Source organism: Convolutriloba macropyga, chromosome 2 (genome assembly GCF_964194025.1).
Source record: "Convolutriloba macropyga chromosome 2, txConMacr16.3, whole genome shotgun sequence".
Taxonomy (NCBI): domain Eukaryota; kingdom Metazoa; phylum Xenacoelomorpha; order Acoela; family Convolutidae; genus Convolutriloba; species Convolutriloba macropyga.
Window position 1 is genome coordinate 73071528 of NC_134469.1, and position 27893 is coordinate 73099420.

The 27893-nt window shown below is 37.5% G+C and overlaps 1 protein-coding gene across 6 annotated transcripts in view; it reads right to left on the bottom strand.

Moving 5' to 3' along the window:
• LOC142334682 (cytoplasmic dynein 1 heavy chain 1-like) overlaps window positions 1-27893 on the bottom strand; it is a 148454-nt gene that overhangs the window by 32240 nt on the left and 88321 nt on the right. For 5 of the 6 annotated variants that reach the window (XM_075382911.1, XM_075382910.1, XM_075382909.1 and 2 more), the window contains 14 exons: window positions 25175-25352; window positions 24227-24936; window positions 16848-17039; window positions 16363-16554; window positions 15758-16042; window positions 15252-15392; window positions 14784-14942; window positions 10605-10805; window positions 10107-10320; window positions 5195-5390; window positions 4536-4869; window positions 3831-4255; window positions 2337-2793; window positions 1928-2061 (listed from right to left, as the gene is read on the bottom strand). In XM_075382911.1, coding sequence (XP_075239026.1) covers window positions 1928-2061; window positions 2337-2793; window positions 3831-4255; window positions 4536-4869; window positions 5195-5390; window positions 10107-10320; window positions 10605-10805; window positions 14784-14942; window positions 15252-15392; window positions 15758-16042; window positions 16363-16554; window positions 16848-17039; window positions 24227-24936; window positions 25175-25352 — 3818 coding nt within the window. Of the gene's footprint in view, window positions 1-1927; window positions 2062-2336; window positions 2794-3830; window positions 4256-4535; window positions 4870-5194; window positions 5391-9695; window positions 9892-10106; window positions 10321-10604; window positions 10806-14783; window positions 14943-15251; window positions 15393-15757; window positions 16043-16362; window positions 16555-16847; window positions 17040-24226; window positions 24937-25174; window positions 25353-27893 lie in introns of all 6 variants that reach the window. The other variant, XM_075382907.1, reaches the window with a different exon arrangement.

A 27893-nucleotide genomic window follows, 5' to 3' on the forward strand; every position in this document is an offset into this window, starting at 1 on the left:
GGTAAGACGAAACAAAAATCTGTTAGACGAAGTAAAAAAAACATAGCAGGACAAGTCCTGAAGTACAGTTCACAGAATTTTTATTGACTAAACAAAAAGTTAAACCTCTAACGTACTATGGGTAAATTATGAAAATAATCTCTAAAAAAAATCAGATCAAAGATAAAAAAAACACAAAAAATTGGTGTCAAAGTGCCGCATGTGAACGAAAACCCACGAGCGAGAAACCGAAATTTGGTGCAAACAAAAACCTAGGCATAGAATGAACTATGAATGGATTGGGAAAACCATTTAGAAAAAATCCGATCCCAAAAATCGGAAAGACAGTTAAAATCAAAGTGAAATTGCCGCATGTGAATAAAAAACCAATATTAAGAGAGCGAAAACTTGTTCAAGCACCAATTTCTCACTCTACTTTAAAATTAGAATTTAAAAAATTTACGCTGCAAAACCGCTCACATTTTCGCTCCAATTTTGTTGCGGCGTGGCCAAAATCACTACTCTAAATTGACTTAAAAAATCATGAAACTGTGTGAAGAGATCTTAAAGAAAGATATCAGGACAAGTCCTGACGTAAAATCAAAGAAATTTCATTGACTAAACAAAAAACTATACCTTGAACGGATGTGTGAATTGCGAAAAAAATTCTTAAAATCAGATCAAATTTAAAAAAAAACAGAAAATCAATTTCAAAATGCCACATGTTAACACAAAAACCACCAGCGAGAAATGAAAATGTGGTCGAAACAGAAAACTAGGCCTAGAATAAACTATCAATGGATTGGGAAAACCAGTGAGAAAAAAATCCGATTCAAAAATCGAAACAGAGCCGGCAGATTGCCGGAATAGCTGCGAAAGAATAGACCTGCGTGCCATATAATAGAGATAGAAACAGACACAGATCTAAATTAAAAAAAATCGACGCTGCTCAAAAAACTAGGCTAAAAAACATTCAGCGATAAATTAGTAAAGCTTGTTAAAATTCATTCCACAGACGCCTCTTAGGGACCTTTACTGCACATAGGAGCTCCTTTGACCTTTAACAAATTCAAACTAAACTTAAGTTTTAAAGTGCAAAAGTCATTTTATTGAGTGAGGTATGTCACATATGATCAAAATCTAATCACGCAAATAACCTAAAAACTCTCGCTAAAGCGAGTGAGAAATGACGTCACGCGCGCAAATGCCGTTAGTGAGAGGAAAAAGTCATTCAGAAAATTTGACTTTTTCAGCTTTGCTGTGTGAACAAATGTAAAACGAAAAAAGAGCGTCAGACGACAAAACAAAAAAACCAAGAGCACCGCAATATAGCTACGCTCAGCTTACAGCTTCGCAGCTATAAAAAACGGTAGAAATCAAAGTGACATTACCGCATGTGAACAAAAACCACTAGCGACAAAGCGAATTTTTGTTCAAACAACATTTTCTCACTCTGCTTTAAAATTAGAGCACAAAAATTTCAGGCCGCCGCTTTTTCGCTCCACTTCCTTTTTCGGCGTGACCAATATCACTACTCCAATTTGACTTCAAAAATCATGAAAATGTGTGAACAGATCTGAAAAAAAGACTGCACCCCAATACAATTCAAATTCTTTGAACAGTAAAAAAAAGACAGCGCCCCAATACAATTCAAATTCTTTGAAGTGTAAAAAAATAGGAGCACCATAATAGCCGCCTGGAATTGCTGACCTGGCTATTAAAAATATTTCTAAATTCCGATCGCCAGCAATTAAAAACCGCTTTGTTAAATAAGATTCGTTTCATTATCACGACTGTTTTTATCATCTGACGACTGAGACATTTAGCAAACGGCATCTTCGACAATTATGTTGAAAGTACCGGTTGCTTTACGTACAAGGGTTTCCTACTTACGAGGACGTATTTTCAACAACACTATCATAGCATTTTAGGTGATCAATAAACTAACTTGCTGCATGCAGTGGCAAGTGGGGCGTACTGCTGCGAAGTAGCCTCCACTTCCGCCATTATGACATCTGTCTCCTCCACCTTCTTCTGCACTTCAGCTGCCTCTTTTTTCAGCGTCTCCAGGGTCCCGATGACCTAAATGAACAAGCTATCAGACATTCTAGAAAGCTCAATTAGCTGTCACTACAGCGTTTTTGTTCATTTGTTGAACAATAAGACATGCGACTATTTTCCCTAACTGCGTTCTTATACCATTCACTATTCTCTTAATACTTTATACTTTTCAAATTTGGTTTCCTGAAGAAGTTTTTATGAACTGATTTAGTTTGTTACTTAACACCAAGGCACACATTTCCCGTCGCTTAGAATATTTTGCTACTTGACAATCGGATATAATTTAGCAATCATACCTTGTCATCTTCAAGAATGGAGCCTTTAGACTCATTGAGAGCATTCAGCAGTGACTTCTCCAAGTGTCGCAGTTTCAGTCTGAACTCTCCTTGCAACTTCAGCAGATCCGATCTCTTCTCATCCACATCTGGACGCTCAGATTTGAGAACAGTGTTCAGACACTGACTTTGCAGCGAACTTCGAGTAACAGTGAAATTGACGAATGTCACTCGACTGCACAAGTCGGGCGGGAATTCAACTGTCGGGTCACGAGTCGACAAGAATATCGCGAACGTCGGAGATAAATCAATATCTTGATCTCCAATTGTTATCAGCACACGGCCACCAGTACGTCGCACTTCCCTGTTGAGTACTGGATTTAAGATAGGGTCATAGGATTCCACATCTTGCACAAGTAGGGGGTTACCAAATCGAAGCGCACTCTCCAAGTGCTTACGGAAGTTTGAGTCCAGGAAGCTAAAATGTAAGGATACAATTGGCACAAATGCTCTCACTGCCACAAATATGACTACCCAATTCTGTTTGGGATATGGTGAAATCCATTGGCCATTATATAACATAGCCGGCAGATTGCCGGAAAATAGCCGCCATTGACGGGCTAGACGCACATCGGGATTGAAACAGAGAAGGGAAAAAAGAAGCGATAGAAATAGACAAAAAATTTTCCTTTGTTTCAAAAGTTGATCTAATTCAGTGTGCAATTTCAGTTAGATTCTAAGCCTTTACATATTTCAGCTTCCAAACTGAAGGGCACTAAGCTTAATACTAATATCAGCTAGCAAACGCCCTAATGATAACCTAATGGCTTTATCGGTTTATCCCGTTTCTTTTGATTTTGATCTTTTGACATTGACCGTATTCACTACATTGCGTAATTCAATGCGTGAAAGAATTTAGAATCCATTCAGTTGAAACAGTGAGTGAAGTAAGTCAGAAGTCAAACGTAAAAATGTAAAACGAAAAACGCGATCAAAAAGTAAAGCGAATTAAAAAAAACATAGCAGGAAGTACAATTCCTGACGTACAAGTCCTGACGTAAAATTCATAGAATTTTCATTTACTAAACAAAAAACTAGACCTAGAACGGACTATGAAAGAATTGAGAAAAAAAAACCCAATCCAAAAAAACTTGTTCAAACACCTATTTCTCACTCTACTTTAAAATTAGAGCCAAGTTTTCACGCCTCAAAACCCCTCGCTTTTTCGCTCCACTTCCTGTTAAGGCGTGACCAAAATCACCACTCCAAGTTGACTTCAAAAATCATGAAAATGTGTGCACAGATCTTAAAAAAAGACTGCACCCCAATACAATTCAAATTCTTTGAACAGTAAAAAAAGACAGCGCCCCAATACAATTCGAATTCTTTGGATTGTAATAAAAAAGGATAACGCCTAAATAATAGCCGTTTCAGCGGCTGACAGCGGCTATTAATAATATATGTTTAATCATGACCACAGCGCTAGAAATACCAAGATCAATTAACTTCAACTACCTCGTCTTTGTAATCTTCTTGTTTCGATACTCTTTCGTTATGAATTCAGTCGCTTGTCCACTGGGGTCAATCACGAGGGGATACCGGTTGTACCTCTTGAGCATTATCGCATTTTCAACGCACAAGTCATCGGCCGGCAACGAATTCGCTTGCCAGGTCAGGCGATCATCCGCCGAAGAAAGATATTCCACCAATGCCAGCTCAGGTCTGAACACAATATTTGACTGGCTCAACTGCTTAGTCCATGCCTGGACCAAGACTCGTCTCATGCTCTGATCGAAGTATCCAGCGTAGGCCATGAAAGCAGATGACAGTATAACGTCACCGACTATTGTTGCCATTTGTCCCTTGAACGCCTCAGATCCTGCTTCCCATCGCACTTTCTCACTTTCAAGACTTCCCAAGAGGGCACGGCTTCTAGTCACCTGTAACATTAAAGAATAATAAAATGAAAAGGGAAAACGAGCTAACATATAGATTGAGCTCGATTAATGATCCTTACCGACAATAGTAAGGATCATTAATCGAGCTGTAACTGTTTCTGGCAGGTTACCAGGTTGAAAACCAAAAATTTTTGAAAACGGCGATGAATTGTTGTTCCTTAGCGGAGTAGTTGATACTTAGTACAGTAAAGCTCATCACAAAACCCTTACATGCCTCTTCAACACATCTTCTATCATATCAGATAATATTATCCATCTTTACCTTTGCTTCAACTAGTTCGGCGTCAGTCTTGATGCTCTGGGCTTGACTGATAAGCTGTGCGTACTCGGCCGTGTATGTAGCAATACTGGCTTCCAAATCAGCGATCAGTTTGTTAGTCTCGTCGGCTTTCTTCTGATTTTCAGCGGCTTGTGTCTCCAGGCTGCTCAGCTCCTGCCTGAGAGGGTCAACTTTTCGCAGCATCTCTGCATAGCTCACCTGGGCTATCGCCCATTTGACCATGGGTCCACATGCCTGACTCGCTTTATTGATCTTCTCGAAAGTGTAGTCAGGATTGGACAAATACTTCTTGCTCATTTGCTCTCGGATCTCATCCCTACATTACAATGTTCGTTCAAACAAAAAAAGAATTCCTGCATTAATCACCTCAGTTGACAAACTAGATTCATTGCAGGCTAATTAGCAGGATTATGCAGGCTAATTAGTGTCACCACGATTCATGCTCCGGGATACCACGAATCATAGGAGTTCTATCATTGCAACAATAAAAAAAATGTTATAACTAAAACCTATTTTGGAAATACCAAAAGTATAGTACTCACGATAGGACTAATTTCAAATATAAATTGCTTATTGCCTACGGAAAAAGATCGTGCTGTTTCTCTACCTCTTCATCTGAAAGTTTTCTACAAAATACGTACGTGATCTGATCAGCATCAAAGTTGAGAATTCGGGGAATGAAGTCAGCAGTGTTAATCAACTGCCGAATGTCTCGCCATGATGGCGCCCCCTCCCCCAACATCAGACACACACTCTCCAGAGTGATCTTGACTGGAGGGGGAGGATTATTCATAGTCCTGATCTCAACCAAGTTCTGACGCTTGATCGAACTGACAGCTGAAAGAGGGAAAAGAACCAATCAATAGAATCCCACAACCAAAGGATACATTAGCTCTAATAATTCTAACCAACCGGCCAGACCCTTCAATTAACATAACAACACAGAAATTCACGTCGTATTAGCCGCAGTTTTTAATCATTTTCAAAACGATGTCATAGAAATCAAAATTTTTCACCATGTTTGTTTCCACATATATGCCGTTCTTCAGATTGGTATAGTGACAAAAGGTGTGTTTTCATATTGCACTGTTCAGCGTCAAATATCTGTTTGGACAATGGGCTCTTCGGAATGTAGCCGAAAAAAATCTGTCAATTAGACGTTTGGGATGTAGAATATAGATAGCAATAGATGTAGATCTAAGTTGGAGTTGCTGACGGGTGCAATCTATAATCTATTTACAAAATTTCAATTCTTTCACAAAAGTTTTAAACTTCCTTTTGAAAAAACTCAAAAAGCTAGTTCTATTTTGCTTGCCCTGGTCTTTTTAAGTAGTCATTTCTTGCCGTAGCCATTTAATGACTTCGCAAAAATTTGGAAACTTTGTGGCATTAACGACAGTGTAATTTATTGTTATTTGTTGAATGAGGTGAGTCATTTATGATAAAACCCGTACAACGATGGAGCGGCTTGAAAAGACAATCAAATTTCTGCTACGCGACAAAATTTGCGGCGTGAAAATACAATGCAAAAAATCAACGTAATACAACGAAACTAAAACAGCTGGACCAAATCTTCAAAACAGCCAGCAGATTACCGGAAATTAGCCGCCATTGACGCACTTGAAGCACATCCGGATTAAAACAGAAAAAGAAGATAAAGAAATGGGCAGAATTTATTTTTCTAAAAATGTTCAAAATGTTCTAGTGTGCAGTTTGTTAGATTCTAAAACTATACTTAATTCAGCTTCTACAAGATTAATGTCAGCTAGCAACTGCTCTAATGAACTTTGATAAACTAATGCACTATACCTTAATGACCGGGCTGGACCGGTTTATCTCGTTTTCAATTTTGCTCTTTAGACTTCGACTGTATTCGCTATATTGCGCAACTCAAGGTGTGAAAGAATTTAAAATCCAGTCGGTTGAAACAGTGAGTGGGGTTTATTCAGGAATCAAGAGTGGAAATCGTGACTTCCGTGAAACGAAAAACGATCAAAAGGTAAAGCGAATTGATTTGAGGAAGTCATTTTTGAGACTGCGAATTTATTCGAGGAGGTCATTTTTGACAGTGCCGTAAGTCAGGAGTGACTAAAAATTTAATCACGCGAACAAACAAAAAACTCGCTCCACTTCGAGTTAAGACGACGAAAAGGCAAGAGAAGCTCGATAATAGCCTCAGCTAATGCTTTCCCGCTATTAAAAGAAAAACAGCCGAACTGCTGGAAAATACCCGCCAATGATTCTCATAAACACCGATTGAGATTCATTGAACAAAAAATGAAAACATAGCAGGCAGATTGCCGGAAAATCGCCGCGATAGACGCTAGTAGCCTTCCATGAATTGAAACAATTTAAAAAAAATACGATAGACAGATCGACCACCAGTCCATTAATAGACCACTAGAACTTTTGTGCTAGATTCGGACTGTCAATTTTATGACATACGGTCTATAAGGAAGAAGCCCTAAACGAACTTTCTCAAAATTGATATTAGAAATCAAAAACTCAAGACTAATACTCTTGAAAGAGTGCATAAAAGTTTGGCACTTCTTAGATGCACACTATTGATCTTTAACTAGTAAATGCTCATAAAAATTAAGGTCGACGAATTAAAAAAACAACGATGTCCCCAATAATAGCCTCTATAGCTTCGCGGCTATTAAAAAATAATTTTTATACAAAACAGTTAAATATTGCTAAATTGATGTCATTTCGATGTTGGACACAGTGTTATTTCTTAATGAGAGGACACAGTGAATTGAACAGATCAATGCCATTGGAAAGACAATTCGACTAGTCATTATCGAGACAAAGATGAGAAAAACAGCTGCAAATTGAGAATTCAAACAATTACAACTGTGCACTATTAGAAGACAAACATATCTAAAAAAAGACAGCGTCCCAATAGTTTGAATTTTTTTTTGAAATTTCAAAATTGAACACGAGTAATCTAATTAAGCTATGTCGGTTTTACCAATTCGCAGCTATAACCAAAATTTTGTGTCGTTGTTAACCTAGCTGGAAAAATAAAGTCCAGCAGCTCCCCAAAGTGTGCTTCTCAGACATACCTGTATATCAACAACTCAAATACCTTCAATTGAAAAACACTTATGAAAAAAATAACAAACCGGCAAACGTCAGATGAATTCTTCTCGAAATACAGGCGGGGTAATTTAATTAAGATGTGAAGCTTCAAAAACTTCTATGGGCAGAAGAAAAAATCCGACATCAAGGGGGTTCGAACCCTCGACCTCCAGGATTTCAGTCTTCTATATGACCCACAAAGCTATAACTGGTTTGTTACTTCATCGCTTACAATTGCTTTTATTTCAGCAACAAATAATTTTTCGGAGACCAATTGCAATCTCGCAAAAATTAAGAAGACAAGCGTGAAAAAAGTGACTTGAAAGCAAAATGAAACGTTGTAGAAGGAAAGCGAAAAATTTGGTCAAGCAAAAATTTTGCATAAATGAGACAGACACGTCTTCAATAATTGCTTCAGACTTCGTTGGAGAACAATTAATGAGGATTACAGCCTACATTAGGGAGTGACTAATGAATGTCGAAGAGATTAATGCCGACAATTAAGTTCAACTAAATTCGACACCTGAGCTATTTCTGGCCTATTTTAATTACCTTTAAGGAAAACTTCTGACATGCAGAAAACAAAATGAACAACATAGCTGGCAAATTGCCAGAAAATAGCCGCAATAGCTTTATAGATCTGTAGTCTCAAAAAAAGGCAAAACATACCCGGCAGATTGCCGGAAAATAGCCGCCGTTGATTCCAATAAGCATGATTGGGATTGAAAGAATAGAAGATTTTGAAAAAAAAAGATTTTTGTACAAAATTATTTTTTAAGTCCGATTTATTTTGATGGCATTTCGTAGTTGAACATAACGTACTTCTGTTTCTTAGAGAGGGGCTACAGGGGCTATTATCAATACCAATAAGTATTAGAGGTGGTAACTAAGACTTATGGGAACGACGTTCAAATAGCGGGCATCTAAAATTGGGCTTTATGGGTTTATCCCGTTTCTACTTTTGACTTCAATTTTTTATACTGACTCTGTTCATTTTGAATTGCTTTGCTGAGCAACTGATGTTCAAAATCACTTTTAGCAGAATGAGAGAAGAGAGAAACTAGCCTAGAGAAGTCAAAAAGATATCACGCAAAATGTTGAAAAAGCGGCAAAATGAGGTAAAGCGAAACATTTTTTTATTCGACGAAGTAAAAAAAAAAAATAGGAGCGCTATAATAGCCGGCTGAGAAGATGAGGGCGGCTATTAAAAAGACAGACCAAAAAAGAAACTTATTCTTTTCATTAAGGGCTGAGATGCTAAACTTTGATTAAGAATCTGTATAACTTATTGCTGTTTCTATTAGCTGCTCTTAAATAACCTTCAATTAGAGCGACAAGCACTCATTTCACCTTATCTCTTTGAATTAAAGCAAAGAAAAGTCATTTCATAGTGGGGAAGTCATTTTTAAGAGTGAGGCAAGTCACGTGTGACCAAAAATTTAATCACGCGAATGAACAAAAAAGCAGCTCCACTAAGAGTAAAAAATGACGTCACACACGCATTTCAGTTGAAATTACATGAACGAATGAACAAAAAGCAGATTTGAAGTGGTTGTGACGTCATACGATCGTAACAAAAAATCTTGACAACGAAATAAATAAAAAAAAACCAAGAGAAGGCCAATAATAGCCTCAGCTATCGCTTCGCGGCTATTAATCAGAATGGATTCAAAACAATCGAGTTCAGCCACTTAAATACAATTAATACAACGCATAATTAAGAGTTCGTAATTATGCATTGTATTAGTGATGCCCGAAGAAATCGTCAAATCAAAAATGCAGCAGGAGACATACATTTGTTTATGAGTAGTTATTAAGCACCATTTCAAGAGCATTTTCCAGAGGGAGTCACTTATTATCAGTGTTATAGTCAGAACTGCTTGAAACCTAAACGCGCTCGCTGAAAATAATACGGCAGTATCAAAATTCCCTCACTTTGAAATGGGAGGATACAAGAGCGTGAAGAGTAGGGGAAAGAGTCCATCACACGCTATATTCAAGTGTACCCGCAACCTTTACACCATAGTACAAGCGAGAGAGATCATTTACGAGACGTACGAGATGGACTCGGAGTCAAATTCCACAATGTTTTTAATGAAGGAGTCGCTGGCCATGAATTGTTTGATGTCCTTCCATTCAGTAAACTTCTTGCCCAGAAGCAAGACCAGAGACCCAACCGCCATTTCGACTGGCTTCGGAGGGGTCTTGAGAGCTTTGATCTCTCTCAAGTGGTCCTTTTTGATTTGTTTAACGGCTACAAATACAATTCTCTTCTTCACAAAAAGTAAAATTTAGATTCTACGCGTTTTTTTTTCTTTTCTGTAAAAATATCTCACTCTTAGCTCACCCGTTAACTCTGGGAGATCTCACTACTCTAATTTTGTGCCGAAGTTTTAACTGGATAACTCCCAGTAAACGATTCCACAGATTGACTTTGTGGCTGTGAATGTTGTTGCCAGTGATGCTTACCCTGTTTAGCCTCCTCAACAGCTGGTTCGACAGCTGCCAACTGGTGCATGACGTCATTTCTCTTCACCGAGATGTATTCACTCATTTCCTTCAGTTTGACTTGAAGTGCCTCGCCCTCTGTTTTCTTGCTTTCTGCCGCCTGCTGGTCAGCCACCATCTGCTTCAGCTTCGCATTCGCCAACGCATTCTTCTCCTCCAGTTCTTTCGATTTCACCTACACGTGCATCACACATACAAATTACCCGGAATTTAGTCACAGAGCAAACAAAGTCTCAATAGTAAACAATTCAAAAATGATTGTTAAGTTTTTAACATCTTCAATATTCAAAAACTCTTTTTATCTCTTAGTTTAAAAACCATTAAAATACGAAAACAGCCAAGCTGAGAAAAATTTCCAACTTAAACCATGAGATTTCTTTTAAAAAATAACTACCCAGTATGAATATTTCCAGGAAATTCAAAATTTTAAGGCAACCAATATCTTTTGCATTATCTGACCTTAAGCTCTTTCTGAAGTTGTTCCACCTGTTGTACAGTTTCCCTTATTTTCTGTAGACCGACACTCAAGTGTTGTTGCTGCTCCTCCAAGTCATTCCTCTTCTCACTTGACAGCTTCACATAGTGGCTGATGAAGTCCAGATAGTGTCGCGGAGTCACCACCACTGGTCGACCCCCACGTTTAGTCAACTTGTCACTCACCTTAATCATTTAGCCTAGTATAGATACAGCCCATGCAGATCCAAGAGGACATTTCTCATAGCTTGAAGTGAAAATACAACTATTCCTAATTACCCTTCATTCTTTGCCAAAAAAAACTGCTACTAAGCTATAAGCTACCGTCGGACATAGTGCTAACTATAGAAAACTATGGTAGTTCAGAAAAGCACAGAAAACCCAGCCTGCAACTTGCAAAACAACATCGAAATAAACTTATTTGCTAAGGACAGTAAACAAGAAACCTAGAATTGAGTTAATGGAGTTACCGATTCAAACTGTTTATTTTATTTTGGTCGCAACGTTTTATTAATATAACTCATTAAACTGGAGCCCTATATTGACCTTGAAAAGAAAAAGTAGTTTTAAAACACCTCAATATCAGTGCTAAAAGTGAATCATAAAGTGAGGGTGTCTTTCATGATCCAAAACACTTATAACAATAGGCATACCACTAATTAACTTAAGAAATGACAACATGCGGTGAAAGAGCCGCACAAAAAATATTTTAGAAAAGACTCTTAGAGGTTGCCAGAGTCAAAATAAGCAAAACGGAAAATGACATTAACAGGACAAGTATTGAACTACAAAACAAAATGTTCATCGACCAAGCAAAAATAGACCTCGAAATGACTAGAAACAGCAAATGAAAAGCATATGTGAAAAAGAGTAACTCGAGAAAATAAGAAGAAACTGAAGTTTGTCGCATGTGAACATAAATCCTCTCTTAAAAAAACTGTTCAAACTGACACTTTAAAAATGGAGCGAACAAAATCAACGCCTAAAAGCCACTCGCTTTTCCTTTTCACTTCCAGTTTCGGAGTGATCAAATTACACTCAGACTGATACATCATCAAACCTTTTAAACATATCTAAAAAAAGGGCGAGAATGACCAAAACGTCTAGTAGTAAGAAATTGAGCAGAGTAACGCACGTCAACTAATCTGAAAAATAATATTAATTACTAATCAAAAACAAATTTGCATACTGATATTTTCAAAACCCGAACAAAAAATATTGAATTTTTAATTCACATTTGTGCAAATAATTATTCTTTGAAAGGTATCGCAGGCAAAATCAAGCATCAAGGAAATGCAGAGACAACAAATAAATCGAACATCTTCTCGGAAACAATGAAAATTTTGTAATTCTCCGACCAAGCCTTATGCAGAATTTTATTTTCTCATCAGAATTTTTTTCGATGGTCTAAAAAGGATATCAACAGAAAAAAATTACAAATCGTGGAAAAAAATGGTTTAAAAATGCGAAGGTGTATCAGATGCCGACCGCTAAAGGTCTTCACTTCTGTAACACAGATAAGAAGACAGAAAGATGCGGCAATTTTTAATGGAAGACTGCGGAATTGACCGTAAGTAGACTTCAAGTCAATCAGCAGCCAACAACTAAAGTAGATGACCTATTTATTTCACTATATTCAATTCAAAAAGGAGAAAACAAAGATCAAAGTATCAATGGTGCTACTCCAACTCGATATCAACTGTTTTCAGCAAATAAAAACATTAAAGACTGAGAGAGGAGAAGAAACAATGCGACATCGCAAATGTCGATATCGCTGACTACCAAAACGGCTAAGGACTCACTAAACAAAAAACATAGCCGGCAGATTGCCGGAATGGCTGCGAAAGAATAGACCTGCGTGCCATATAATAGAGATAGAAACAGATACAGATCTAAATTGAAAAAAAATCGACGCCGCTCAAAAAACTAGGCTACAAAACATTCAGCGATAAATTAATAAAGCTTGTTCAAATTCATTCCACAGAAGCCTCTTATTAGGGACCTTTACTGCACATAGGAGTTCCTTTGACCTTAAAAAAATTCAAATTAAACTTAAGGTTTAAAGTGTAAAAGTCATTTTATTGAGTGAGGTAAGTCACGTATGATCAAAATCTAATCACGCAAATAACATAAAATCTTTCGCAAAAGCGAGTGAGAAATGACGTCACGCGCGCAAATGCCGTTGGTGAGAGAAAGAAGTCATTCAGAAAATTTGACTTTTTCAGCTTTGCGGTGTGAACAAATGTAAAACGAAAAAAGAGCGTCAGACGACGAAACAAAAAAAACCAAGAGCACCGCAATATAGCTACGCTCAGCTTACAGCTTCGCAGCTATAAAAAAACATCAGAGGCCAGAAAAAACATCGGTAAAAATCATTTATTTTGTTTTAGTAACAATTGTTCTACCAATCATTCGAAAGCCTCACTTAAGTTAAAATCAGCACATAAAACAAATCTAAGTTAGAAATCTGTACCAACATAACTGATCTGTACCGCAAAAATTTAAACAAACAAAACCAGGTCCAGATTCGCTTTAATTAAACAAACTTTGTGTCACAAAACCCCATTGAATGAAACACTAAAAACCACTGTACCTGCGTAGCAGACCAATTGAACAATGCCAGACAAACAGATAAAAAGTATTATCTCAAACTCAGAGAAATAAAGAAACAATAGCATTCAAAGTGCATATATTTTAAAGATCAGCGTGTTGAAAGCCAAGGTGTTGAATACAAAAATTCGCTCGAGCTTCTGTCGTCAAAATTTTCGTAAAAACTGTAATGTTAAAGTTCATGCATATACACAGCACCAAGCACAAAAAATATTGACTAATTGAGCTCAGAGAAATTGAAAAGGACAAAACATTTCCAAAACTTCAAAAAGTAAAAACGAAAACCATCGCAAATTTGTCTTATTATTCATTCTGATGTCTTCAAAGCCAAATGTTTCTGGATACATTCTGTGTATTACTTAACTTGCATTCTAGCAGATATCTTCTTGCACAAAAAAAGCAAAAAGAATCAAGAATGATAAAAAAAATTTAATTTAGAAAAAATGACGCTTATGTCCACAAAACCAAAACCTATGTCAATAAATGATACGCATTAACATATGTATAAACATCTAAAAAGCTTCATGGACCCGACAAACTGAAAAGTTTAGTTAGAATTTTCTTATAAGTTGCAAATTTTATTGAAAAGTTTCCCACATTTATGAAACTATTATTATAAAAAGCATTTCGTTGTCACTAAAACTATCCCGTAAAACAACGTCAAGCTTATAAAAGTTTCATTGGCCCGTTTTGAAAGTCAAAGTTCAAAAATTGAGTCAAAACATCTTACAAATAAAGACAGAGAACCAATACAATCAAAATTCTTTGGGTTGTAACACAAGTAGCACACGCAAAATCGTATCAGGAAACGTGCACACATGCATTAAAACACATCTATGCATATGCAAATAAGGACACATAATGGATGCGTGTGTATGAGCACATATAAAAATAAAAAAATCAACCTGAGAAGACAAAAAAAATAGTCTGATTGAGGTTAATTTTTTGTGATATAAAACAAACAAAGGGTGAAATTGGCACGAATCTCTTTCATCTAGTATATCACATGACTTTATACAGATTAAAACAGCTCTTTGGAAGTTCATGTTTGTACACCGCGAATAACATTACGTCAAAAAAAACATGACAGGACAAGCACTGCACTACAACAAAGGACTTTCATCGACCAAAAATAAACCGACTAACGTCGGCAAAATTGTTCGAATGACAGGCGGCGCAATTTAATTAAGGGGCTGTAGCTTACAATTTATTTTATGGGTGAAAAACATCAGCCGAAGCTAGGGTTCGAACTCCGACATCCTGAGTTCAATTCCGTCTCCTCGACGGAGGTATTAACCCATCGGCTATCACGCCTTCAGCGAATTTCTAACAATGGGATTTGTTTGATCAACAAACTATATTCCGCAGTAAGAGCAATTGATACCACTCAAAAGTCAAGAAAAAGAGTGTGAAGAAGTTCACCTTATCTCTTTCAATTAAAGTAAAGAAAAGTCAATTGAGTAAGGAAGTCACTCTATTGAGAGTGAGGTAGGATCTTTTCCGTTTGTGCCGCATAACGTACTGGGGCGCCCCCAGTTACTTTATTTTACTTACTCTGTGGAGCGACTGGTGAATGAAGACGAATGAGTTGACAATAGCGCTGTGGTACGACAGAGGAGTGGGAATTGTCTCGAATGCCAGAGGGGGGTTGAACTGTGGGGCTGTGTAGTGATTGTTGTCTATGTCCACCTTTATTGTGAACTCCTTGCCCACCTGTTGAAGATACAGTTCAGAATTCTATACATTTCTCTTCTTTTTCAATTGTCAGTTTAATTTGCATCTGCATTGACGAATGAACAACTTTTCGACTCTCCAGCTTGATTATTATTTAACTAGGTCTAATTCAAGATTTTGCCCCCTGGCTGCATTAATACATCAATTCTTCTCTTTGAAAACTTTTTTTTCTTTGATATCAGCAATTACAATTTAACACTGCGTCTCAAAATGGAGGTCCAATTGGACAAGGTGGCGGGGGTATGACACGAGCATAAAAATGGAACTAAAAAGGGGGTTTCAACGCACCTGGAAGTATGCGGAGAGTGACCAGTCTCCGAACCAATTGAGCACACATCGGTTGAAGAGGGCGGGCGATGTTGCTGCCCTGTCCTTAAGCCCGTCTGCAGATGGGTTCATTGTGAACACCACGTGCAGATTTCGCATCACCTAAAATACAAATTCAAAGTACGTATTTATGCACAATGTAATCTGTTCTGTGATAGAGTTTCTTGCATCTTAGTTTAAGTATCTTGCTCTTTCTGGACACCATTCTATGAAATTCAAGAGCTGCTTCAAGTATCAAAACTAGCTCCCTTTTTCACAATTTGTACAACAACAGATGCCCAACCCGAGACAATAGTAAATTAGAATTTTAAACCGGCATTGAGGCCGTGGAGACGACGTGGACTCAACTAGATAATGTGGTTATCACCAAAAAGTATTCACGCCGCACTGCACGGCTCAAGACTATGCTTTATATTTAACTCTACAAAGATAAATAATTAGCAAGATCAGCAATTCAGATCACAAACCTGATGCGTGAACCACTTGTACAATTCCTCATTGGAATCCAACATGAGCCCTTCTCTGACAGCACCCTCTTTGATCTGAGTCATGAGAGTGGTGTACTCGTCTCCCTCGAACAGTCCAGGCACCTCTCCGTTGGCTAGCAGGGTGTTCATCCTCTCCAGGAAACTGGCGTCCAGCACGTTTCCCTCGTCCATGATGAAGCAGATCTTCTCTCCCTTGCAGCCAGATCGCCTTAATACTATACGGAGGTCCTCGTCAAAATCATCCCCTGTGTATTTGTTGTGCACCTACATTCACAAAAAATATTGGAGTAAATTTGATCTCTTCCATGGCGTGGAAGAAAAGTACTGGATTAAACAATTGAACACAAAGACCGATTCTTCACAATAAACTAAGTTCACTTTGATTCTATGATTCGACTAACAATTTAGTGAGACTCATTGGCATTGTTTTAATTCACCTTTTTTAAATAGGCAAATTGGTCTCCTTTAATCTGCTAATCTAAATTATTATGTCGTTCGCTTTGAAAACTGGCTGTTTGTCAGAATTAAACCAGGCTGTTTGCCAGTAAATTGTACATTTGACGTACAACAGTTTTGTTCACTACCTTAATTTGGTAGACAGTAAGTCCATTCATCCAGGCAACGAATCGAGAGAGGGTAGTTTTTCCAGCTCCCGACACTCCAATGAGGAGCAAATGTCCTTGTGGCTGTCTGAACACTCGGTCAATTCTCAGCACATGATCCAATACCTCATTGAACAGCACAAGCTGCACGTCTAACTCCTCCTCGTAGAATACCTGTTTTCAAACAGATGAAATAGCACGTGAGCAATTACGACATGTCAGCTATGGCGATCAGAAAGATGAACAAAGCTTAATAATTTCACTCAAAAGAAAAATATTTTACTGACATGGTGTGCGATTCTATTGATGCACAATGAATTTCTCTTTAAGTCAAATATCACCCTCACCAAATATCAACATTGGTTCAATCGTAATAGGAAAACCAGCGATACTTAAACCTATTTTATGGCTGCCTGGTTTACATGTGACCTTGCCCTATTCCAAGTGCAATAATGAGTTGAACACACCTTCAGTCTGGCTTTGACGTAGTCCCGTAGTTGTTCCTGCTCCACAGGCATATAGTCCTTGGAGAGCCAATTGGAGAAGAGGATAGGGCCTTTGAGCGCCTCCTCTCGATCAATTCCTGGGAAATGGCTCAATGCCACCTTTTCCACGTGTTCATCCGTCCACTGTCGCTCTTCGTCCTCGATGAGACGGTCCTGAAACAAATCTCAGAATCAGCCAGTATAATAACATTTTTTTGCTGCCAACTATTCACAGTAGCTACCCGACTTTACTGCAAGAAACATTCCCGACTATTTGCCAGAAAATAGCCGCATTGATTCCCATAATTCCGATTGGGATTGAACGACCAGAAAAAAAGGAAAATCGATTTTGTAAACACATTTTTTAAAAATATCAGGGCCTGTAGCCTAGGTAAACTTCTCTTAATGGGTGCGAAAACGTCCACCTAGGGAGGGATTCAAACTAGGGCCCCCGCAATCCTAGACAATCATTGCCCACTCAGCTATCAGGCCCCTGTTATTTCTTATCTTACAATCACCTTTGTTTTAGCAACAGACTTTACTAGTGAGAGCGAGATCACTCAAAAAATATAAGAACATAAGCGACTAACGTTGGGCGAATTGCTCTCAAACGACCCGCCAGCGGTTGGCTTCATCAGTAACTAGCCACGGTTTAGTGAGGCTAGCTTTAGCTTGATTCTACTCTGCAACTTTTAGTTGTCTAGCCTTGTTAGTAAATAAAACAAATAAAAAACTGATATTTAAAAAAATTGCAAAAAATTGCAAGATTTAAGAAAAACTTCCAGATTTTGCAGTGAAAATGTTCAAAACTAATTTTTTGTCTTCAGAGTTATGTCAAGTAACTCATCTGCAAGATTTCAAAAACTTCGTAATGATCGTAAAACGGCCCGTAATGATCGTTAAACTCAAAAAACACAAACTATTCAAAAATTTTGAAAACAATCGCAGATTCTAACAAAATCTTGCTAAAATTCAAGATATAAAAATCTTCAAAACCCTTTCGTTGTCGCAAAAGACTATCCATTACCCCTAATTCAAGCTTTAAATAGTTGCACTGGCTCATAAAAATCCATAAACTTGGAACAATATTTTTCCGAAAATTTGAAACTTTATCAAAAAATTGCTAAAACTGGAGTCATCAAAATGTTGATAGACATACAGTACCCTGTTGTCAAACCCTAGAGGAGTCTCCTCGGCTCTTAAGGCTGAAAAACTAAAAACCGACAAAAATTATCAAAAAAACTTGAAAAAATGCAAGTTTTATCAAAAAAAATTGCTAAAACTTGTCATACTTTAAAAATTGAAAACTATTCCATGGCAATTAAAATTTTTCAGTAACTGATTATCCAACCCTTAAGGACATTTTCTGGCCCCTGCTTCTGGAAAGACGTGAAAAATGAAAAATAAATGTAAAAAAAAATTGCACGTTTTGTCAAAAAACGCTAAAATTCGTGATGTTTAAATGTTGAAACCATTCCACTATCAAACTATGCAGTTAGCTTTTATAAAACTCTAAAGGATATTCCTTGACACCTAGGGCTGAGAGACTCGAAAAATTACGAAATTTTACAGAAAGCTCGAAAAAATTGTGAAAATTAGTATAAAATTGTGTATTTTTAGCGATCGGTTGTTCGTCAGTAGCCATGGGGGGGGGGGGATGTGCACCGGGTGGCTGATGTGGAGGGAGGGGGGTTGGCAACAGTGGGGTGGGGGCAACAGCGCGGCGGGAGGCAGCGCGGGGGTTGGCAGCAGTGGGGGGTCAACAGTGGGGGTGTCTTCAACCTCTAAGAACCGCCCTTCACGCCATAAGTATAAGTCTCCAAAACCGTTTCAGCTGAACCAGAGTCGAAAGGCTCTATGAGCTCTTAATGCCCGCTGGGCGCTACATGTTCATCCCATTTTTGAGGACGAAAAGTCAAAAGCGTCAGACGCAAAATCGGTCAAACGAAAAATCGCATAAAAAAAGACCGACAGGACTAATATGATTGCTACAAACTTCGTTTGATAGCAATTAACAAGCGTGAAAAAGTCACGGGTGAAGTCAAAGAATGTTCCAGAACAAAAACACAAAAACGGTGAAGATAAAATATTGCATAAACAAGACACATATGTTGTCAATAATTGATTCAAATTTCGTTCGGGAGCAACAGAAAAATTATTTTGCCATTTCGTAGATGGACATACTGCTGTTTCCTAATACGAGGATATTGACTAGTATCAATACCGAAGACAGAGCAGATTGCCGCACAAGCGCCGTTTAGCGCTTCGGGACTATCGAGATTGAAAAAAAAATGATACGAATTGACAGGGTTTTTTTTCTAAGTGTCGAGAAGTGTTCTTATTCTATAACCAATTTTGGTTAGAATAAACAACTATAATAAAAGTGATTTCCAACTGAAGTCAATTCAGCTCTCAACTGATACAATAAAACAATCCCTCTGATGAACTTTGATAACCTAATGATTTTTTTCTAAGTCAGATGTGCAACCTAATCACGCAAATGACTAAAATCATCTTGTCACTAAAAGTGACAAAAGACGTCACACACGCAATTCAGTTGAAATTTCATGAACGAAAGAAAAAGCAGAATTGAAGTGGTGATAGTGACGTCATATGGTCGTAAGAAAAATCCTGTTGACGAAATAAAAGAAGGCAAGATAAGGCCAATAATAGCCTTAGCTATCGCTTTGCAGCTATTAAAAACATTATCGTGAGAGAAACCTTTACTCAACCACCATTTACTAACTATACCTCAAAATTAGATTGATAAAAATTTACTTCAAATCACAGACAAAAGTTCAACAAATAAGATCAAAAACCTCTAAAACGTACCCCACTAACGTCGGGCGAATTACTCTCAAACAACTGGTGAGCGGTGGGCTTTGGTATTAGCCAGCTGGGACTTAGGGATGCATCAATTGGCTGTGAGCGGAGTGAAGGGGTCAAGTGATGAGCGTTAGGGTTGTGGAGAGCTCGACGAGAGGGAGGTCCAAATCGTCGGGAGCGAGATAAATGGAGGGTTTGGGGCGACTGAGGGTGTCAGCATTTCCAAACAAAGAAGCGCCTTTGACGCCTTGAAATTGTCTCCTCAAAACAGTTTAGGCGAACCGCACACTTAGAAACTAGTAAAGCGTTAGGCTCTAAGAGAGCTGCTCGGCCACTTCTTGCGCTACCTGTCGTCCCCTTTTTGAGGGCCAAAAAACAAATGGGTCAAAAAAATCGATTAATCGCATAAAAAGACCACAGGACTAAGACAATTGGGTCAAGCTCCGCTCGAGAGCAATTAAAAACATAACCGACTAAACGCCGGAAAAATTGCTCTCGAACGACAAGTGGGTGCTCTAATCAATTGCAGCCTGCTTCAGTTGGGGGGGAAGGGGGAGGGAGGCGGAGCCTAAATGGGACTAAGAAGTTCAATAATGGGCTTCAAATAACCACATTAGAGGTTAACATATACAACTATTAAGATTTAAAGTAAAAATTGGCACCAGTTTTGGCGCACTTTTCATTTTACTTTCAGTATTAAATTGCCGCCAAATGAATTCAGCTGCTTGAAATTGTGATTGAGAGAGAATTTTAGATCACGCGAAACGCAAAAAGTCAAGGGCGTAAAAGTCACGCGAAATTTTTGCATGAAAAGACACACACGTTTACAATAATTGCTATGAACTTCGTTCAAGAGCAGTTAAAGACCACAGGACAAATTTTGCTACATAATTCCTTCGAAAAGCAATTAAACACTTCAAACTTTTTCACGCATGTCATTTCCTGCTTCAAAACTCTCTACAATAAAAAATGTTTAACAAACAAACAGGACAATTCTCCAATACTCCTCTTCGATTCATTAAAAAATCAGGTCTGCTAAAATAGCCGGCTGAGAAGATGAGGGGGCTATAGAAACGGAATAAAATAATCTATATTGAGCTATAAAATAAAACAGCATAACAAAACTACATAAGATGAGTGACATAGAGTACAGACATAAACAGATACATAAATGAACTGATAAAAGTTCTTATTCAAACTAGAAAATTTGTTTGAAGGATTCAAAAACTTTGCGAGATTTCAATCTATTTTGCCAAAAATCATACTGGTCGTAATGCCACAATAATAACTGCATTTGGCTAACAGCTCACTGTTAATGAGTATGAAAAATGACTTGACGAACATAATTTAGCGTCAAAAACATAGCCGACAGATTGCCCGTATAGTTGCGAAAGAATAGACCTGCGTTCCATTTAATAGAGATAGAAACAGATACAGATCTAAATTGAAAAAAAAAATCGACGCCGCTCAAAAAACTAGGTAAAAACATTCAGCGATAAATTAATAAAACTTGTTAAAATTCATTCAGCAGAAGCCTCTTATTAGGGACCATTACTGCACAAATGAGTTCCTTCAACCTTAAAGTAATTCAAACTAAATTTAAGTTTTAAAGTGCAAAAGTCATTTTATTGAGTGAGGTACGTCACGTATGATCAAAACCTAATCACGCAAATAACCTCAAAACTTTTGCTAAAACGAGTGAGAAATGAGGTCACGCGCGCAAATGCCGTTAGTGAGAGGAAAAAGTCATTCAGAAAACTTGACTTTTTCAGCTTTGCTGCGTGAACAAATGTAAAACGAAAAAAGAGCGTCAGACGACGAAACAAAAAAACATAGCAGGACAAGTCCTGACGTACAATTCAAAACATTTTCATGACAAAACAGAAACCTAGACCAAGAACAAACTATTAATGGATTGGAAAACAATTAGAAAAAAATCCGATCCAAAAAATCAAAAAAACTGTAAAAATCAAAGTGAAATTGCCGCATGTGAACAAAAAACCACTAGCGAGAAAGCGAATTTTTGTTCAAACACCGTTTTCTCACTCTACTTAAAATTTAGAGAGGAAAAATTTCACGCCACAAAACCACTCGCCTTTTCGCTCCACTTCCTGTTTCGGTGTGACCAAAAACACTACTCCAATTTGACTTCAAAAATCATGAAAATGTGTGAACAGATCTTAAAAAACATAGCCGGAAGAATTCCGGAAGCGACTCGAAGCGTCAGAACTACACTAACAAAACCATATTTGCAACGGAAGCCACTACTTTTTGTATTAAACCATTAACTCACTACCTCTCCAGGTCTGCTCTAAAAATGGGTTAAAAAACCACTGTCAACAAGAGAAACAAAATGCAGCAAAACTTTATATTAATGAAAACGTTTGTTAAGGTTAATAAATCCAAAATAATCAAGGTGGTCAAAAACCTGATAGTCTGAAAAGGCTGACAAGGTTGTCAGTAGCCCTCAAATAATTCATGATTCTAATCTGTAAAATATCGCGAAAGCAAATGGCAGATAATAATCTTAGAAACTAAGTTAAATCTTTTCAAAAAAGAGAGCTCAAATTTAAGAATCAGAAAACACCTATAATTAGACTTCTTATCACTGCGATAAAGACAAAAAAACAACACACACCTGTTCCTTGTTGTACATAAGCTAGACAACATGATTCATACTAAATCAAAAACAAAATTGATCATAGAAAAGACATAAGCAGCAGAAGAATATTCAAAGGCAAAAAATTGTTTAAATTAATACCAAGGCCGGAAGAAAGCTGTAGTAATTAGTCATAAGTGAAATTTTGGGAAAGGCTTGCTATCAAACTCTCAGTACTGCCTTATGTTGAAATAAATCAATTGCAAATCAAAGACATGACGAAAATCAAAGAAAAAGCTGAAATCATTCATTTTTAACAACTGAAAAAGTTAGGTGCCAGCACAACGCTAGAATGATACTAACTAGAATGTAAATATGGGCACAATGTAAGGAACACCATAAGAAAAAGACATTCTTGATTTTTGAAAGTTAAAAATCAATTTGATTTTTGAAAGTTAAAAAATCAATTTAGAAAGTTCAAGAAAAACGAATACATTTCATTGTTCAGCATTCAAGACATTGAAAAGATAACTATTCATTCGATACAAAGATCTATCCTCCCGAAGAGAACAAAAAATAGGAAAAAGCAGAACTCATAAATACGAAACATTGAAACATTTTGCAAAAAATTGGTCAAAGAACTTTTAAGTTAAGACTGCATTTATGAAAAAGTTATAACTGTTTTTTCAAAACTTAATGCCAAAAAATGATTGAATTTTTATTGAAACGAAATTAAAATCCCTCGTGTTGCACAAAAATACTATTTCTAACAATTACTAGCAATTTTAGCATATGTACAATTTTATGAAACAAAATTACATCGAGGTATAAAGAGGCGTTAAGTATAGGAATTTTCAAAGAGCAGTTGCAATTTAACTGATTTTTGGCAAAAAAAGACGGTTAAAAGATCCAAAAATGAAGAAATTAATATAAAAACAGCCAAAAATTAACTAAAAAATCAAGAAATATGTGCCAATTTTCAACTTGAAACGCATTTTCAGGCTCTGCAAAACACTGTGGTATCAATTTCCGAGAATGACATTTCAATAGAGTATCGCATTAAATTTACTTCTACAAGAAACCAAATTAAACGCAAAAAATTGGGCCACTTAGACGAAAAAACGGCTAAAAACGGTTATCTATATGAGCAATTCAGTCAAAAATTACTTTTCAAAGTCAAAACGTCATTCACTAGACTCAGCGCACGATCAAAAAAACTTCTCTCGCTCAGCGAAAATCTGTTCACCAAGACAGCTTTTCTCACTTTTGCTTTTAGGTCAAAATGCCGCGTGAACAAATCTTCCTGTAAAAAAAACAGAGAGAAAACCAATACTCCTCTTCGAGTCGTAAAAAAAAGACAGCGCCCCAATACAATTCAAATTCTTTGAATTGTAAAAAACCAAGAGCACCGCAATATAGCTTCGCTCAGCTTACAGCTTCGCAGCTATAATAAAAACGAAAACAATGAGTATATAGCTATATCTCTACCCTGAGCTCACAACTTCACAGCTATAATAAATTAATTTATGGTGCAAAATTTTTAAGTGTACTCGTGCTGAAGCTCATATTGAGGTTATGGAAACCGAAGTCGAGAATATTCCAAGTAGCAAACGTTTTCGCTGATTTCATTATAAAATACAAAAATTAGCTTTACTGATTACCTAATCCCTAGCATAGGAGTTCCCAGTCTTTTGCTCTAAATCTACTTTCATTTATTGCTGCGCAAAGCTTACATGGTACATTCGAGCTAGAGCTCTCCAGAATTAAAAAACTGGTCTAATGAGAAATCAATTCATCTCATCATCAAATATCTAGTGCTTTTCTGTCACTGTAAAAAATAGTGTAGATCAGAACTTAAGTCAAAGCTAATGAAGCCATTCCATTCCGTTCAGTAAAATCGCGGACTAAAGCACATGCAGTTAAGTTATGAACTTACTCTGAAAAGCCTGAAAGCCTCATGCGCCCAGATTCGAACGAGTCCTTCTACCGGCAATATCTCCAGAGGCTTGATAGCCTCGTATATACCTCGCACCCATCTGGTCATTTCACGAGGACTGTATATGTAATGGGGCTGCATATCAGCTGTGAATCTTTCTTGAGTTTTTAGGAAAAATTCTACCATTGCGTTTGTTAGTGGCTCATGGTAAGGTTTCAGAGATGAAATGCATCTCAGCATAGCTCGATTGAAGGTTCCGTAAATCTGTTTCAAACTCATTTCGCCGGGATAGTCGACATAGACCACCGGAATGTGTCTCAACAATCGGGGCGAAATTGGTTTACGTCCAGGGTCAGTTGGTGGATTACAGGCACCCACAATTTGGATTCTCTGACATTGCACCCATTGCATATCTGATGTGCGATAAAATCCGCCATGCTCCACAATCTGTCTCAAGAAAGTGATCACTCTTTGTGTCTCATATTTGTCCTGGTCTGGTAAATTGATTTCATCGCAGAACAAGACGATCCACTGTCCGAGTTGCATAGGAGCAATCACGGTCCCGTTGGGGGTCTTCTTGTATTCACAGTATTGGTCCAGCGTTTTGATCAACAGCTCTGGAGTGGTGGCACTTGAGAAGTTCAACCCAATCACTTCCATGTCCGGCAATGCCCTCAACGCAGAGAACAACGTCATCGTTTTACCAGATCCTGTTAAAACAGGGGTGAAAATTTCAATTAAAGTTCCACTTTTTTCCCCTCGCCGTTCACTCGCCATAAAAACTCGATTATAAAACCAGTGCTTTCAAAGCAAATTTTGAAAAACAAACAAACTATTAGTTCGAGCATTTTTCACAATTGAGCTCGCGATTGATACTCATGAACGTAATGGCATTTTACTAAGTCTGCAATATAACCCATTACCGCTAATAATACTGAAAATACTAGCCTGGTGGTCCACAGAGAACAAGTGGCTTATGTTCTGATAGCCATGTGTACAAGAGTGCCTCATGTCTCACGGTGTCTAGAGTGGGCACTACTACATCAGGAGATCCCACTTTGTGTGTCTCCACCTCTATCTGGGGCACCTTGTTAGACCACGGCACCCACTCACCCTCTACTGTTGCCTAAAACCCACACATTTTAGTGTCGTGCTAGACCCAACAAAATCTGAACATAGCCGGTAAATTGCCGGAAAATAGCTGCCGGTGACCCGCTTGACGCACATTGGGATTAAACCAGAAACAAATTAAGAGATCGAAAATGACAGAAAGTGTCAAAGTGTTCTAATTTGGTGCGTAAATTCTGCATAATCGGTTATATTCAAAAAATACACTCAAACTAACTTCTAAACTGAAGGCTTTTAAGTATTATACAACGGCCAGCTAGCTATCGCTCTAATAAACTTTGATAACCTAATGCATTATGACAACGGGCTTAATATGTTTATCCCGTTTCTTTTCATTTTGCTCTTTTGAGTTTGACCGTATTCACTACTTGCGTAATTCAATATGTCAAATAAATTAAAATCCATTCAGTTGAAACAGTGAGTTAAGTAAGTCTGAAGTCAATCGTGGAAATATTGACTATGTAAAACAAAATCAAAAGAAAGCGAATTAAAAAAACATAGCTGGACAAGTCCTGACCTACAATTCAAAGAATTTTCAATGACTAAACAAAAAACTAGACATAGAAGGGACTATGACTGGATTGGGAAAACCATTTAGAAAAAATTCTATCAAAAAAATCGAAAAGAAAAAACCACTAGCAAGAAAGCGAAACTTTGTTCGTACACCGTTTTCTAACTTCACTTTTATAAATTAGAATGAAAAGTTCACGCAACAAAACTACTCGCTTTTTCGCTGTACTTCCTGTTTCGGCGTGACCAAAATCATTGCTTTAATTTCACTTCAAAATAATTGCAAAATGTGGAACAGAAAAAAAAAAAACGGAAGACTCCGGAATCGACTCGAATTGGAACTCAAACTATGACATAGCCAGAAACAAGCAAATTCTTATCCAATTCATCATATCAATTTGAAAGAAAACAGAGGAACTAATTAGAAAGGAAAAAAATAACAGACTAACGACGTCGGGCGAATTGCTCTCAAACGACCATCTGGCTTCGTCAGTCGCCAGCCACGGTTTAGTGCGTCTAGCTTAAGCTTAAATGAAGTGGAGTGAGGTGATCGCAGCGGGGTGAGGGGGGCAACAAAGGGGGAGGGGCAACTGTGGTAGAGGGCTCTTTGGCTCCATGTTGCCCTTACGGCCTGAACGATGTGCAGGGGTGGGGATTGGGAGAGGGGGGGGGGGGGGGGGGGGGGGGGTGGGTGGGATTGGGAGTGAGGGGGGAGGTGAAGTGAGGAGGTGGGGCTGATGTGGTGGAGGTGGTTGGGGGATGGTCAAACTATAAGAACCGCCATCCACACAGTCTCAAAAACTTTCCGTGAATCGCATACTTGGAGACTAGTGAGCTGAAAGGATCTAACAGAACTTGATGCCCACTGCCCGCTAACTGTTTATCCAGGCTCAATGACAAAATGTCAAATGGGTCAGACGAAAAATTGGTCAAGCAAAACTTGCATTAACAATAGACCAACAGGACTAATATAATTGCTAAACTTCGTTTGAGAGCAATTAACAATTTAAGTTTGGTATTGAATGGAAAAAAAATGACAAAAACTGCATTCAAATACACTAAAAGTATGAAACATGTTGATTTTCTATCATAGTTTAAATTTCGAGTTTTTAGTGAGGGGATACAGAGGCTAGAATCGATGCCAATAAGAAACCAAGATAGTAATTAAGACTTATAATAACAAAGTTCAAATAGCCGCATTATAAAATTCGGGTTCATTGATTTATATTGCTTATTGTTTTGATTTATTTTTTCGTTACTGACTCTGTTGAATCTAGATATAGTCCGTTTTTCTGACTAACAATTGCTGCTTAAAAGCACTTTGAAGATAACGAGACGAACAAAAATAAGTCAAAATGATAAACGCAAAATTTTGAACCAGCTGTGAATTAACGTAAAGCCGAACAAATTTTTGTTCGACGAAGAAAAAATAGTGCCGCTAAAACAGCCAGCTGTAAAATGAGTCAGAACATTACAAAAAAGATGACAGACAATACATCTCAAAAAATGAGAAAAACCGAAAAAAAAATGACAAAATCTAAGAAGACTGCTAAATTTTCCGATAATGTGTTCTGAAAGTTGTAGAATATCAATGGATGATTTCAACACAGATAAGGAAGCAGCTCTTTTTTATTCGTTGAGCAACCACATGACACCCAAAGGCACTGGAAAACACTTAAAACAAGAGAAAAAAATGCAAAAAAAAACTGCAGAACTGATTATTTATTTTACAAAAACAATGTGCTAACAACAAGCTTTTAATTGTTTTGACGTAGTAACAAAAAACCTAAACCAACTCAAATTTACTGTTTGAACATGAAAAATACTCGAATAGTCAGAAAATAAAGCAATTAAACCAAAAAAAAACAATTACTGAAAAACCAAAAAATTAAGCAAAAAATTGTTGAAAATTGGACTGTTTCCTTCAACTAAAACAAACTTCAAGTGCTAAAATTAAAACTGCATGAAAACCTACATGAACACTAAATTCAACCAAGATATACCCGGACACTAAAAAATTCAAAAAAGA